At 44.9% G+C, this 16080-nt stretch overlaps 1 protein-coding gene across 2 annotated transcripts in view; it reads right to left on the reverse strand.

Annotated features, from left to right (window-relative positions):
* The window catches only part of LOC116364216 (rap guanine nucleotide exchange factor 5), a 64891-nt gene that overhangs the window by 3971 nt on the left and 44840 nt on the right, over positions 1–16080 (reverse strand). For both annotated transcript variants that reach the window (XM_031817462.1, XM_031817461.1), the window contains 11 exons: positions 14065–14095; positions 11996–12074; positions 11243–11392; positions 7604–7701; positions 7237–7359; positions 6836–7014; positions 6446–6536; positions 2746–2796; positions 2263–2350; positions 364–428; positions 170–224 (listed from right to left, as the gene is read on the reverse strand). In XM_031817462.1, coding sequence (XP_031673322.1) covers positions 170–224; positions 364–428; positions 2263–2350; positions 2746–2796; positions 6446–6536; positions 6836–7014; positions 7237–7359; positions 7604–7701; positions 11243–11392; positions 11996–12074; positions 14065–14095 — 1010 coding nt within the window. The remainder of the gene's footprint in view (positions 1–169; positions 225–363; positions 429–2262; positions 2351–2745; positions 2797–6445; positions 6537–6835; positions 7015–7236; positions 7360–7603; positions 7702–11242; positions 11393–11995; positions 12075–14064; positions 14096–16080) is intronic.

Raw genomic sequence — 16080 nt, forward strand, 5'->3', positions numbered from 1 at the left:
GTCTACTGTGTTATAGTGGCTGACTGTAGAAAGTCAACACTGTGACCTGTCTACTGCGTGTAAGTAATGACATGAGTATGGAGGTTCAAGGATAGCTCATCAAAGTTGATGGTCATTGCTGATCTAAGACTGTGTGAGAGTAACACCCACACACACACACTTCACCCACCCATGTGATCCTCCTGACAGTGTCTGATGAGACGCACCGTGTCGGCTATCATGTGCTGCAAGAGGAGATGGACACCATACACATCAAATACACATCCATCACATATTTTAGATGACCTGATTTCTGTCTATAGTTGAAGAAACACTGGGTACACTGACATGTTCAACCCCTTCCGTCATACTGGAGCGACTTACCAGCTTTTCAAAATTCACCAGGTTATCGAGAAACGTTTTGTTGCCCTCGTGAATGAAAGTGATATCTAAGAGAAAGGGAACAATGTAGCAGAGTTCAAATATTGAGTGCTAGTTCGGCGATCCTGATTTAAGTTTAGCTCACAATATTTCTGTCTGCATTACAGATCACTGCAGGGTTCAGGAGGCAGTGATGACAGTAACATTACAGAACACTGCAGTGTTCAGGAGGCAGTGATGACAGTAACATTACAGACCACTGCAGTGTTCAGGAAGCAGTGATGACAGTAACATTACAGACCACTGCAGGGTTCAGGAGGCCGTGATGACAGTAACATTACAGACCACTGCAGGGTTCAGGAGGCATTGATGACAGTAACATTACAGACCACTGCAGGGTTCAGGAGGCAGTGATGACAGTAAGATTACAGACCACTGCAGGGTTCAGGAGGCAGTGATGACAGTAACATTACAGACCACTGCAGGGTTCAGGAGGCAGTGATGACAGTAACATTACAGACCACTGCAGGGTTCAGGAGACATTGATGACAGTAACATTACAGACCACTGCAGGGTTCAGGAGGCAGTGATGACAGTAACATTACAGACCACTGCAGGGTTCAGGAGGCAGTGATGACAGTAACATTACAGACCACTGCAGGGTTCAGGAGGCAGTGATGACAGTAACATTACAGACCACTGCAGGGTTCAGGAGGCAGTGATGACAGTAACATTACAGACTACTGCAGTGTTCAGGAGGCAGTGATGACAGTAACATTACAGACCACTGCAGGGTTCAGGAGACATTGATGACAGTAACATTACAGACCACTGCAGGGTTCAGGAGGCAGTGATGACAGTAAGATTACAGACCACTGCAGGGTTCAGGAGGCAGTGATGACAGTAACATTACAGACCACTGCAGGGTTCAGGAGGCAGTGATGACAGTAACATTACAGACCACTGCAGTGTTCAGGAGGCAGTGATGACAGTAACATTACAGACCACTGCAGGGTTCAGGAGGCATTGATGACAGCAACATTACAGACCACTGCAGGGTTCAGGAGGCAGTGATGACAGTAACATTACAGACCACTGCAGGGTTCAGGAGGCAGTGATGACAGTAACATTACAGACCACTGCAGTGTTCAGGAGGCAGTGATGACAGTAAGATTACAGACCACTGCAGGGTTCAGGAGGCAGTGATGACAGTAACATTACAGACCACTGCAGGGTTCAGGAGGCAGTGATGACAGTAACATTACAGACCACTGCAGGGTTCAGGAGACATTGATGACAGTAACATTACAGACCACTGCAGGGTTCAGGAGGCAGTGATGACAGTAACATTACAGACCACTGCAGGGTTCAGGAGGCAGTGATGACAGTAACATTACAGACCACTGCAGGGTTCAGGAGGCAGTGATGACAGTAACATTACAGACCACTGCAGGGTTCAGGAGGCAGTGATGACAGTAACATTACAGACTACTGCAGTGTTCAGGAGGCAGTGATGACAGTAACATTACAGACCACTGCAGGGTTCAGGAGACATTGATGACAGTAACATTACAGACCACTGCAGGGTTCAGGAGGCAGTGATGACAGTAAGATTACAGACCACTGCAGGGTTCAGGAGGCAGTGATGACAGTAACATTACAGACCACTGCAGGGTTCAGGAGGCAGTGATGACAGTAACATTACAGACCACTGCAGTGTTCAGGAGGCAGTGATGACAGTAACATTACAGACCACTGCAGGGTTCAGGAGGCATTGATGACAGCAACATTACAGACCACTGCAGGGTTCAGGAGGCAGTGATGACAGTAACATTACAGACCACTGCAGGGTTCAGGAGGCAGTGAAGACAGCAACATGCAGTGTTTTCTGAGTCTAGGCACCTTTCAGTAGCAGAGGAAGGAAAGGGATCTTGGGCGTCTTGGTCTTCTTGAAAGCGTCCCTGTAGGCTTTGTGGTTGAGAGAGGGGTCCTGTGAAGACATGTTGAGACAGATGTGATGTGTGACACTTGTCTTTGGGGAGAAACGTGGTCTGTAGGGTGCCCAAATGCCAACATCTTCCCTATATAGTGTATACTTATGACCAGGGCCCATAGGGATCAGGTCACAGGTAGTGCACTATGTAAGGCATAGGGTGCCTTTTGGGACTCGAACATGTGCACTGCAGAAGCCCTCACAACCCCTAACATCTGTCACTATGTCCCAAGATGACCAGACCTAGTGATAATTAATAAAGCCTCCTGCTTTTATTAACTCAACAGTGATGACCCAATATGTTCCTAGTACTAAACGTACAACACATAATTCCATGTATAGTCCCATTCATTATTACAGGATCTCTACACAATAAAACATGATGAACTTACTGTCAACATCTCCAGTTCCAAAAACAGTTTTTTGAATTTTCCTGGAACTTTCTGATGGAAAGAAAAACAGGTTTAGTTGCCACAACATTTACTGGGTTGACTCAGACCTCCTCCTTGTCCTGTGAAACAGTGTGCACACCCTCCTCCCTCATACAATATTATTACCACCACAAATAACAATCACTGTAGCAACCCTGTGTTTATAACCGTGGATATCCACTTTACTACTTCAGCAGGGTTTCATGGTACAGTTGATACCATGCAGGGATACGGGCCAGAAGGTTTAGGTTTTGTGGTACAGTTGATGCCACGCAGGGATACGGGCCAGAAGGTTTAGGGTTCGTGGTACAGTCGATGCCACGCAGGGCTACGGGCTAGAAGGTTTAGGGTTCGTGGTACAGTCGATGCCACGTAGGGCTACGGGCTAGAAGGTTTAGGGTTCGTCGACCACCACAGACGAGCTCACTCTCCCTGCTTGTCTCATTACGATACAATCAGAGCTGGCAGCAGACAATGATCAGCTAAGGGGAAATCAGATTTTTAACAGTTTGATGCTATATTTATAATTATATAAAATATTTGCAATGAATTTTCCACCAGTGGAGGCTGCTGAGGGGAGGACGGCTCATAACAATAGCCAGGAACAGAGAAAATGGAATGTTGTCAAACACATGGAAATCATGCATTTGATACCATCCCACTAATTCTGCTCCAGCCATTACCGTAAGCCCGTCCTCCACAATTAAGGTGCCACCAACCTCCTGTGTTTTCCACCAACAGGTTTCTGTGCCAATGCACCACACACAACCAATATGAAATGCATAAATGCATACTGCTTACTGACTGAGCGTTTATCATCATGGATTGTGTTTTCAACTCCACAATCAAGTAGAGAATGTCTATCTGACAGAGAATACATCCTTCCCTACCTTGTAGACTTACTCAGTATCGAAGGCTTGGCCTCACAATCTACGAATGTCATTCAACTTTATGCTGTTTTGTAACAGATGTCTCTTTCCATTGATGAATGGCCGTTGCACAGTTAAGATGCTGGAACTACACTGAGTGTACAAAACAATAGGAACTGCCCTTCCCATGATATAGACTGACCAGGTGAATCCAGGTGAAAGCTATGATCCATTATTGATGTCACTTGTTAAATCCACTTCAATCAGAGTAGATGAAGGGGAGGAGACAGGTTAAAGAAGGATTTTTAAGCCAATGAGACAATTGAGACATGGATTGTGTATGTGTGACATTCAGAGGGTCAATGGGAAAGACAAAATATATTGAAGTGCCTTTGAACAGGGTATGGTAGTAGGTGCCAGGCGCACCAGTTTGTGTGTCAAGAACTGCAATGCTTCTGGGTTTTCACAATCAACGGTTTCCTGTATGTATCAAGAATGGTCTACCATCCAAAGGACATCCAGCCAACTTGACACAACTGCGGGAAGCATTGGAGTCAACATGGGTCAGCATCCCTGTCGAATGCTTTTAACACCTTGTAGAGTCCATGCCTCTACGAATTGAGTCTGTTCTGAGGGCAAAATGGGGTGCAACCCAATACTAGGAAGGTGTTCATAATGTTTTGTACACTGGGTGTATGGTGGAGTGGATGGATGTGAGCAGGTAGCCAACAGGAGACTTTTGAAGTAGCGTTTTCAGACTGAAACATTGCGACTATATTTAGGCGTTGGCTTGTAGGTCTAGAAATAGATGGGAAAGGAGGCCGAACGCGTGTTCAGTTTCCCTGAATAACTGGGCCTGCTGGGAGCACAGGCCTATGTGAAGAACACTTAGGAGAATGATGATCAGCATCAGAAGTAAAAATCCAGCTGGCCTGCTACTGTGCCTTTTCTACAATCTGTCCAGAGTAGAGACCCACAACTGATCCATGGAATGAAACATTCAAATAACACAGCTTTTCAGCCATTATTCAAATGGCATTTTCAATGCAGTTTACATCCTAGAGTAGAACTGTACTCAATTGAAAACAGTGATGCAACTTTTCATTGCATTATGGTGTAGTAGGGTCCAGTAATCTAGGTAGGATAACCGTATTGTCCCTAAACGAGATCAATAGGGGAGATTTTTGAGCTGCATCTTTCATGTCTTCACTGTTCTTTCATGAAGTAATGATGCCTCTCAGCTACTCTTCTATCCAGTGGATTTATATTGAACATTGGGTGCAGATTTGAATGATTGTATGGGTGGTATTATTGCTAGTTAGCATTTTGCAGATCTGGATAAACATCCACCCACCGCTACTGTCACTATGAATAGAGGGCAGGTTAGACAGCTGAGTGGTAGACTATATATGATTCATCTACTACTATAGTCACTATGAACAGAGGGCAGGTTAGACAGCTGAGTGGTAGACTATATATGATTCATCTACTACTGTAGTCACTATGAACAGAGGGCAGGTTAGACAGCTGAGTGGTAGACTATATATGATTCATCTACTACTGTAGTCACTATGAACAGAGGGCAGGTTAGACAGCTGAGTGGTAGACTATATATAATTAATCTACTACTATAGTCACTATGAATAGAGGGCATGTTAGACAGCTGAGTGGTAGACTATATATGATTCATCTACTACTATAGTCACTATGAATAGAGGGCAGGTTAGACAGCTGAGTGGTAGACTATATATGATTCATCTACTACTGTAGTCACTATGAATAGAGGGCATGTTAGACAGCTGAGTGGTAGACTATATATGATTCATCTACTACTATAGTCACTATGAATAGAGGGCAGGTTAGACAGCTGAGTGGTAGACTATATATAATAAAAACACACTACCCTCCTTTGTGCCCAATAAAAACACACTACCCTCCCCTCTGCCCAATAAAAACACACTACCCTCCCCTCTGCCCAATAAAAACACACTACCCTCCTTTGTGCCCAATAAAAACACACTACCCTCCCCTCTGCCCAATAAAAACACACTACCCTCCCCTCTGCCCAATAAAAACACACTACCCTCCCCTCTGCCCAATAAAAACACACTACCCTCCCCTCTGCCCAATAAAAACACACTACCCTCCCCTCTGCCCAATAAAAACACACTACCCTCCCCTCTGCCCAATAAAAACACACTACCCTCCCCTCTGCCCAATAAAAACACACTACCCTCCCCTCTGCCCAATAAAAACACACTACCCTCCCCTCTGCCCAATAAAAACACACTACCCTCCCCTCTGCCCAATAAAAACACACTACCCTCCCCTCTGCCCAATAAAAACACACTACCCTCCCCTCTGCCCAATAAAAACACACTACCCTCCCCTCTGCCCAATAAAAACACACTACCCTCCCCTCTGCCCAATAAAAACACACTACCCTCCCCTCTGCCCAATAAAAACACACTACCCTCCCCTCTGCCCAATAAAAACACACTACCCTCCCCTCTGCCCAATAAAAACACACTACCCTCCCCTCTGCCCAATAAAAACACACTACCCTCCCCTCTGCCCAATAAAAACACACTACCCTCCCCTGTGCCAAATAAATCTAAAATAAAATAATCCTCAAAGCAACAACAAAAAGTTTGACAACTCTCTCCTATTTTGATCTAAACAGTACATTTCAAACTGTCCCTTGGCAAAAGACAATCAAGACCAGTTTATCTGAAAAGCTTAAAAGACGTCCCATCACAAATAGTCGCATACAGAAGCAGACAAACACTGACCTCCCAGGTCTGACTGAGGCGGCTAACTGCTGCGGTGTTCAGACCCATAACGATGGCAAAGAAAGAGTTGAGGTTCCTTTGGGCTTTACAGCTGAGGAAATAAAGAGTGACACACTGTTAACACCAGCTTCATACAGTGATGATACAGAAATACAAACTGTAATTCCTCACTAAACCACAGGAGGGGGCATCCTGTCCATGCAGACCTCACTATAATAGAGTGTTGTGCAGAGTTCTGTAGTTGAAGTATTGGGCCCTTAGTGAAATGGACCAATCATACTGCTCTACATCTGTAGAAGAAGACATCACATTTTGAGGATGTAACAACTCTGCTCTAAATGCTGTTGCCCACTATGTTGTGGTCAGAGAAGAGAAGAGAAGAGAGCTCACTGGGCAGCGATTTTGATGAACTTCTTGATGAGCTGGACTCTGTTGCAGAGCGTAGGACACATCAGGACTTCTGTCATCACCCACAGCTGTACCTCATTGCAGCGCTGCAGCAGCAGCTCCAGCGCCACTGTGTGGCCACTGCTGGCATGACGGCTGAACGTGAAGTACACCAGCTCTTGCTGTAGTGGAGAGAGACAGGACAGGACACCGGTGAGCTTGTAGAAAGCTTTGAATCACTAATATCTTTAACTGTATCCTAAATGGCACCCTATTCCCTTTATAGCGCACTACTTTTGACCAGAGCTCTATGGGCCCTGGTAAAAAGGTGCACTAAAGTGAATCGGATGCCAACTGGGACGCATGCATAGTGTAGGTGATGGACAAAAGTTGATGTCACGGACCTCATGTATTGAGTTGAAGACACTCCAGTCAAAGTTTGTAAGGGTGACAGCCACGTCCCATGTGTTCATACTCAGCATGCGAGCTGACCTCTGTTGTAGCTCTGCGTTGTCTGTGAACGGGCTCTGAGAGGAGAAAGGAATATGTTATGTTCTGTTGGGGCATGTAAGAACATGTTATTTTCTGGTGTGATATGACCCTGTGGGATATAGGCTGGAATCATATCCAGTAGGAATCAGGAATATAATGTGATAAACCAAATGCAGAAGTAGCTTGATAGGAGGCCTGAGGACTGTCACCTCTGCTAGATTCATTCACATTGTAGCCTGCTGAGGAACTGCATTGAAGTGGACTCATTGTGATTCCTACCATGACTTCACTCAGGTCCTTTCTGCACACGTGCAGCCTCCCCACTGCTGTCAGCGAATCAGAGTAGAGCCTGTCCTGAGGCTTCAGGAGGAGTTTCTCTGGAGAGAGGAAGCATCACACACAGCACAGCCATTATAAATATGTCAGCCAGCGTGTCATCTGCTATCTGGGGTAGATAAGTGTCCCAGTGCCGGGTTGGTTCTGTTCTACTGTAGTCAGTCAGTGTAGGTTTGGTTCTGTTCTACATGAGTCAGTCAGTGCAGGGTTGGTTCTGTTCTACAGTAGTCAGTCAGTGTAGGGCTGGTTCTGTTCTACTGTAGTTAGTCAGTGTAGGGTTGGTTCTGTTCTACTGTAGTCAGTCAGTGTAGGGTTGGTTATGTTCTACTGTAGTCAGTCAGTGTAGGGTTGGTTCTGTTCTACATGAGTCAGTCAGTGTAGGGCTGGTTCTGTTCTACTGTAGTCAGTCAGTGTAGGGTTGGTTATGTTCTACTGTAGTCAGTCAGTGTAGGGTTGGTTCTGTTCTACTGTAGTCAGTCAGTGTAGGGTTGGTTCTGTTCTATATGAGTCAATCAGTGTAGGGTTGGTTCTGTTCTACATGAGTCAGTCAGTGTAGGGTTGGTTCTGTTCTACTGTAGTCAGTCAGTGTAGGTTTGGTTCTGTTCTACTGTAGTCAGTCAGTGTAGGGTTGGTTCTGTTCTACAGTGTCAGTCAGTGTAAGGTTGGTTCTGTTCTACAGTAGTCAGTCAGTGTAGGGTTGGTTCTGTTCTACTGTAGTCAGTCAGTGTAGGGTTGGTTCTGTTCTACGTGAGTCAGTCAGTGTAGGGGGGGTTCTGTTCTACATGAGTCAGTCAGTGTAGGGTTGGTTCTGTTCTACTGTAGTCAGTCAGTGTAGGGTTGGTTCTGTTCTACTGTAGTCAGTCAGTGTAGGGGGGGTTCTGTTCTATATGAGTCAGTCAGTGAAGGGTTGGTTCTGTTCTACAGTAGTCAGTCAGTGTAGGGTTGGTTCTGTTCTACTGTAGTCAGTCAGTGTAGGGTTGGTTCTGTTCTACTGTAGTCAGTCAGTGTAGGGGGGGGTTCTGTTCTACATGAGTCAGTCAGTGTAGGGTTGGTTCTGTTCTACTGTAGTCAGTCAGTGTAGGGGGGGTTCTGTTCTACTGTAGTCAGTCAGTGTAGGGGGGGTTCTGTTCTACATGAGTCAGTCAGTGTAGGGTTGGTTCTGTTCTACTGTAGTCAGTCAGTGTAGGGTTGGTTCTGTTCTACTGTAGTCAGTCAGTGTAGGGGGGGGGGGTTCTGTTCTACTGTAGTCAGTCAGTGTAGGGGGGGTTCTGTTCTACTGTAGTCAGTCAGTGTAGGGGGGGTTCTGTTCTACTGTAGTCAGTCAGTGTAGAGGGGGTTCTGTTCTACTGTAGTCAGTCAGTGTAGGGGGGGTTCTGTTCTACTGTAGTCAGTCAGTGTAGGGGGGGTTCTGTTCTACTGTAGTCAGTCAGTGTAGGGTTGGTTCTGTTCTACATGAGTCAGTCAGTGTAGGGGGGGTTCTGTTCTACTGTAGTCAGTCAGTGTAGGGGGGGTTCTGTTCTACTGTAGTCAGTCAGTGTAGGGTTGGTTCTGTTCTACATGAGTCAGTCAGTGTAGGGGGGGGTTTTGTTCTACTGTAGTCAGTCAGTGTAGGGGGGGTTCTGTTCTACTGTAGTCAGTCAGTGTAGGGTTGGTTCTGTTCTACATGAGTCAGTCAGTGTAGGGGGGGTTCTGTTCTACTGTAGTCAGTCAGTGTAGGGGGGGTTCTGTTCTACATGAGTCAGTCAGTGTAGGGTTGGTTCTGTTCTACTGTAGTCAGTCAGTGTAGGGTTGGTTCTGTTCTACTGTAGTCAGTCAGTGTAGGGGGGGTTCTGTTCTACATGAGTCAGTCAGTGTAGGGTTGGTTCTGTTCTACTGTAGTCAGTCAGTGTAGGGTTGGTTCTGTTCTACTGTAGTCAGTCAGTGTAGGGTTGGTTCTGTTCTACTGTAGTCAGTCAGTGTAGGGTTGGTTCTGTTCTACTGTAGTCAGTCAGTGTAGGGTTGGTTCTGTTCTACTGTAGTCAGTCAGTGTAGGGTTGGTTCTGTTCTACTGTAGTCAGTCAGTGTAGGGTTGGTTCTGTTCTACAGTAGTCAGTCAGTGTAGGGTTGGTTCTGTTCTACATGAGTCAGTCAGTGTAGGGTTGGTTCTGTTCTACTGTAGTCAGTCAGTGTAGGGTTGGTTCTGTTCTACATGAACAATGTCTGGTCTAATGTCCATTGCCCGTGTTTCTTGGCCCACGCAAGTCTATTCTTCTTATTGGTGTATTTTAGTAGTGGTTTCCTTGCAGCAATTGGACCATGAAGGACTGATTCATTCAGTCTCCTCTGAACAGTTGATGTTGAGATGTTTGTTACTTGAACTCTGTGAAGGACTTATTTGGGCTGCAATCTGAGGTGCAGTTAACTCTAATGAACTTATCCTCTGCAGCAGAGTTAACTCGGAGTCCTCCTTTCCTGTGGTGGTCCTCATGAGAGCCAGTTTCTTCATAGCGCTTGATGGTTTTGCGACTGCACTTGAAGAAGCTTTCTTGAAGTTCTTGAAATGTTCCGCATTGACTGACCTAAATGTCTTAAAGTAAGGATGGCTGTAATTTCTCTTTGCTTATTTGAGCTGTTCTTGCCATAATATGGACTTGGTATTTTACCAAATAGGACTATCTTCTGTATACCACCCCTACCTTGTCACAACATAACTGATTGGCTCAAACACATTAAGAAGGAAAGAAATTCCACAAATTAACTTTTAACAAGACACACCTGTTAATTGGAATGCATTCCAGGTGACCACCCCATGAACCTGGTTGCTAAGAGTGTGCAAAGCTGTCATCAAGGCAAACGGTGGTTACTTTGAAGAATCTCAAATATAACATTGCTTGTTCTGATATTTCATAAGTTCTCTGTATTTTTCTGGATTCTGTGTGTGTAGGTATTACTGCACAGTTGGAGCTAGAAACACAAGCATTTCGCTGCACTTGTGGTAACATCTGCAAATCTGTGTATGTGACCAAAGAACATTCGATTTGATATGATTTCGACAAGCAGGCGGTCAGACAGACAGACCATTGAAACTCTGGTGAATCCATGTGTGTTAAGTTGTGGTTAGTTACCTCCACGGTAGGTGACAACCAGCAGGACCAGCTCCCCCAGTGTGTTGTGTATGGTTAGGATTAGACTAGATTAGATACCTCCAGGGTATGTGACAACCAGCAGGACAATTTCCTCCAGTGTGTTGTGTATGGTTAGGTTAGGGTTAGATTAGATACCTCCACGGTAGGTGACAGTCAGCAGGACCAGCTCCTCCAGTGTGTTGTGTATGGTTAGGTTAGGGTTAGATTAGATCCCTCCAGGGTAGGTGACAGTCAGCAGGACCAACTCCTCCAGTGTGTTGTGTATGGTTAGGTTAGGGTTAGAATAGATACCTCCAGGGTAGGTGACAGTCAGCAGGACCAGCTCCTCCAGTGTGTTGTGTATGGTTAGGTTAGGGTTAGAATAGATACCTCCAGGGTAGGTGACAGTCAGCAGGACCAGCTCCTCCAGTGTGTTGTGTTGTATTAGGTATGGTTAGGTTAGGGTTAGATTAGATACCTCCAGGGTAGGTGACAGCCAGCAGGACGAGCTCCTCCAGGGGGACATCCAGTCTCTCAGCCACCTCCTGCAGCAGCCCCTGGGCCACAACACTGGCCAGGCTCCTCACACTCAGATATGAGTCCATGCTCACGTACACATGACACAACACTGAGGAGGGAGGGAGAGAGGGAGAGGAAGGAAGGAACCAGAGAGAAAGAGAACACTGTTTATCCCATAGAAGTAGAATGAATAGAATGGAGTTGGAACTACTGACCATAGCAATTTGAATGGTCAACTCATGGGTGTTCTCAAATGGCTAACCTGCTACATAAAGTGGTACATGAGGTGATGTGTGTGAAGAGGCTGGACAGACAGACTTTTCTGAACAATGAAATCCCCAATGCTTTCATGTTCAATGATGTCATAATTCACATGCATCACCTCATGTACTGACAACATTGAACATGAAAGCATTGGGAATTTCATTGTTCAGAAAAGTCTCCTTCTGCCCAGCCTCAAGGATTCCCATTGTTACTCTGTCTCCTCACTGTGCTTGCTACCTTAAAAAGAATGGCTCTGAGATGCTCTATACAGAACGTCATCAGCCGACACAAAATGTGGAAACAATGCATGCTGGGAGGAATGTAGGAAGAAGAAATACAAAGACAGGGGCTGCATCCCAAATGGCCATAGAGCCCTGCTCAAAAGTGGTGCACTATGTAGGGAATAGGGTTCCATTTGGGACGTAGGCATGTTTTAGGATCGACTCACCTTCCCTGGTCTCCCTTTGTGTTCCTCTGGTCGGGAGCACGTTCTCTTTCAGGCTCAGCTGATGGGAATGAGCTTTGCTCTAAATGCAGGGACATACAGAGACTTCAGAACACATTCATACTGTGTGAGAAAACATTCTAACTCTTTTGGACTCTTGTGGTTTCTACAGGAAACAAGAGGACAATAGTATTTAATGACCCAAACTGTTGCAAACAGGCTATAAGGAAACCTGGCTATTCAAAAGTAAACACATCCCTACAACAGGGATCCTCAACTAGATTCAGCCACGGGCTCATTTTTTTCTTGAGCGGATGATCAGGGGGCCAGAACATAATTACAAATCATTTGTAGACTGCAAATTGATCGCAAGAAGCCCAAACAGATATAATATTTTACTAAAACATCATTTCAAACCTGGTTTACATTTGTATTCAATCACATAAATATATTTCTCTCTATTATGCATGGAAACACTTTCTACCAGGTTTACAAAATGAAAAACCAGCTGATTTGCTGGAGTTTTAACTCTGAAAACTTGGGGGCCAAATAAAATGGGAAACCCTGTCCAACAATGACGCACTTTTACCACAGGAAGTTGGTGGCACCTTAATTTGGGAGGATGGGCTCGTGGTAATGGCTGGAGTGGAATAGGTGGAATGGTATCAAGTACAGTGTTAATCTGCTAAATTGTAATTATTTCGCTAATATGGCCTATTTATTGCCTTACCTCCTCACGCCATTTGCACACATATAGAATAGACTTGCTTTTTTCTATTGTGTTATTGACTGTACGCTTGTTTATTCCATGTGTAACTCTTGTGTTGTTGTTTGTGTCGCACAGTTTTCTTTATCTTGGTCAGGTCGCAGTGGTAAATGAGAACTTGTTCTCAACTAGCCTACCTGGTTAAATAAAGGTGAAATAAATAAAAAAATAAAAAACACCCATCACATGGTTTCCATGGTTTCCATGTGTTTGATGCTATTCCATTCGCTGTCCTCCCCTCAGCAGCCTCATGTGAGTCATATAATAGCTCCATTACCTCTCATGCAGTTTGGCCTCTTACCTTTCTGTGGGGTGAATACTCATCTCATGCAGTTTGGCCTCTTACCTTTCTGTAGGGTGAATACTCATCTCATATAGTTTGGCCTCTTACCTTTCTGTAGGGTGAATACTCATCTCATGCAGTTTGGCCTCTTACCTTTCTGTGGGGTGAATACTCATCTCATATAGTTTGGCCTCTTACCTTTCTGTAGGGTGAATACTCATCTCATATAGTTTGGCCTCTTACCTTTCTGTGGGGTGAATACTCATCTCATATAGTTTGGCCTCTTACCTTTCTGTGGGGTGAATACTCATCTCATGCAGTTTGGCCTCTTACCTTTCTGTAGGGTGAATACTCATCTCATATAGTTTGGCCTCTTACCTTTCTGTAGGGTGAATACTCATCTCATATAGTTTGGCCTCTTACCTTTCTGTAGGGTGAATACTTATCTCATTGTCACGTTCTGACCTTTATTTCCTTTGTTTTGTATTTAGTTAGTATGGTCAGGGCGTGAGTTGGGTGGGCAGTCTATGTTTGATTTTCTATGATTTGGGGATTTCTATGTTTCGGCCTAGTATGGTTCTCAATCAGAGGCAGGTGTCATTAGTTGTCTCTGATTGAGAATCATACTTAGGTAGCCTGGGTTGCACTGTTTGTTTGTGGGGGATTGTCTATGTTAGTGGCTTGCGTCAGCACAGGTCTCATTTGTAGCTTCACGGTCGTATTTGGTTTATTGTTTTTTTGTTACTCTTTTGTATAGTGTTCAGTGTTCTCTTTATTAAAATTCACTATGAACACATATCACGCCGCATATTGGTCCTCTGATCCTTCTCGCCTCTCCTCTTCAGATGAAGAGGAAGACCGTGACACTCATGCAGTTTGGCCTCTTACCTTTCTGTGGGGTGAATAATCATCTCATGTAGTTTGGCCTCTTACCTTTCTGTGGGGTGAATACTCATCTCATGTAGTTTGGCCTCTTACCTTTCTGTGGGGTGAATACTCATCTCATGTAGTTTGGTCTCTTACCTTTCTGTGGGGTGAATACTCCTCCAATGTACTGGAGAGAGAAACAAAATCAAACAATTAGACCATGAGACAAGAACGATAAAATACACACACTAGTTTTGAACCGTTTCAATCAACTAGTAACCTGGCAGTACTGTGATTTTACATAAATCAACTAGTAACCTGGCAGTACTGTGATTTTACATAAATCAACCAGTAACCTGGTATTACTGTGATTTTTACATCAATAAACTAGATTAGTCATGACATGAGTCATGGTCCTGATTAAAGGTGCAATATGTAGAAATCGGTCCACCATTTCCTGGTTGCTAACATTCAAATAGTTTCCCTAATTTCAGTTTGTGACAAAACAAGCGATGTATAGTGTAGAGAATCATTGTACCATCTAAACCGCTGTGAAATATATTTCAATAACCAAAAATATTGGATTTTCAGCTGTTTGAAGCTGGTGTACAAAAGCGAAAGTAAGACACAAACTAATCTCATGAACGGGAAGCATAGAAATGATCTACCACCCCTTAGACTTGCTTTCAATTATAATAACAGATCTATAACTCACATTTCTATGTGAATTTGGTTGGGAGTAGGTGAGGGGAAGGGAGGAGGGAGGAGGGTTGACATGGGATGTGTCCCACTCGATGGACACCATGTTCTATATTCTGGGTGTTCTTGGATGTGTGCGTTTGTCAACCAGGAAGGAATCCTCAACGCTATTGGCAATAAGAGAACCAACAGTAGAAATGGAACAACAGGCCTCTCTGTCACAGCTTGTGCTTTCCCAGATATTCTTCCTACGTGTCTTAGACAGAGGGAGAGGAACTCAGAGACCCCAACAGCACAACAACACATACCCCAACGGGACAACGACACAGCCTCAAACAGGACAACAACACAGCCCAAAACAGGGACAACAACACAGCCCCAAGCAAGGACAACAACACAGCCCCAAACAGGGACAACAACAAAGCCCCAAACAGGGACAACACAGCTCCAAACAGGGACAACAACACAACTCAATGACACAGCCCCAAACAGCACAACAACACAGCCCCAAATTGGACAACAACACAGCCCCAAATTGGACAACAACACAGCCCCAAACAGGAAAACAACACAGCCCCAAACAGCACAACAACACAGCCCCAAACAGCACAACAACACAGCCCCAAACAGGGACAACAACACAGCCCCAAACAGGGACAACAACACAGCCCTAAACAGCACAACAACACAGCCCCAAACAACACAATAACACAGCCCCAAGCAGCACAACAACACAGCCCCAAATTGGACAACAACATATCCCCAAACATGACAACAACACAGCCCCAAACAGGATAACAACACAGCCCCAAAGAGCACAACAACCCAGCCCCAAACAGCACAACAACACAGCCCCAAACAACACAATAACACAGCCCCAAACAGCACAACAACACAGCCCCAAACAGTACAACAACATAGCCCGAAACAGTACAACAACGCAGCCCAAAACAGGACAACAACGCAGCCCCAAACAGTAAAACACACTCCCCAAACAGTACAACAACACACTCCCCAAACAGTACAACAACACAACCCCTTTACAGGCCAATAGGGAGTAGGGTGATAGGCCTATAGGGCTTTGGTCAGAATTAGTGCACTATACAGGGAAAAGGGTGCCATTTGACATGCACACAAAGTCACATTTCCTGTTTACCAGGTACATGTTCAGAATACACACGTCCAAACAGAAATGGTTTGTCGAGATTGGTGTGGAAGAACTTGACTGGCCTGCACAGAGCCCTGACTTCAACCCATCGAACACCTTTCAGAAGAATTGGAACGCCGACTGTGAGCCAAGCCTAATCGCTCAACATCAGTGGAAAGCCTGGAGGCTTTTATAGCAGCAAAAGGGGGGGGGGGGCAACTCCATATTAATGCCCATGATTCTGTAATGAGATGTTCGACGAGCAGGTGTCCACATACTTTTGGTCATGTAGTGTAACTAATTCATCATATTATTCTATTATTCAA

This window comes from Oncorhynchus kisutch, unplaced genomic scaffold (genome assembly GCF_002021735.2).
Source record: "Oncorhynchus kisutch isolate 150728-3 unplaced genomic scaffold, Okis_V2 scaffold1038, whole genome shotgun sequence".
Classification (NCBI taxonomy): domain Eukaryota; kingdom Metazoa; phylum Chordata; class Actinopteri; order Salmoniformes; family Salmonidae; genus Oncorhynchus; species Oncorhynchus kisutch.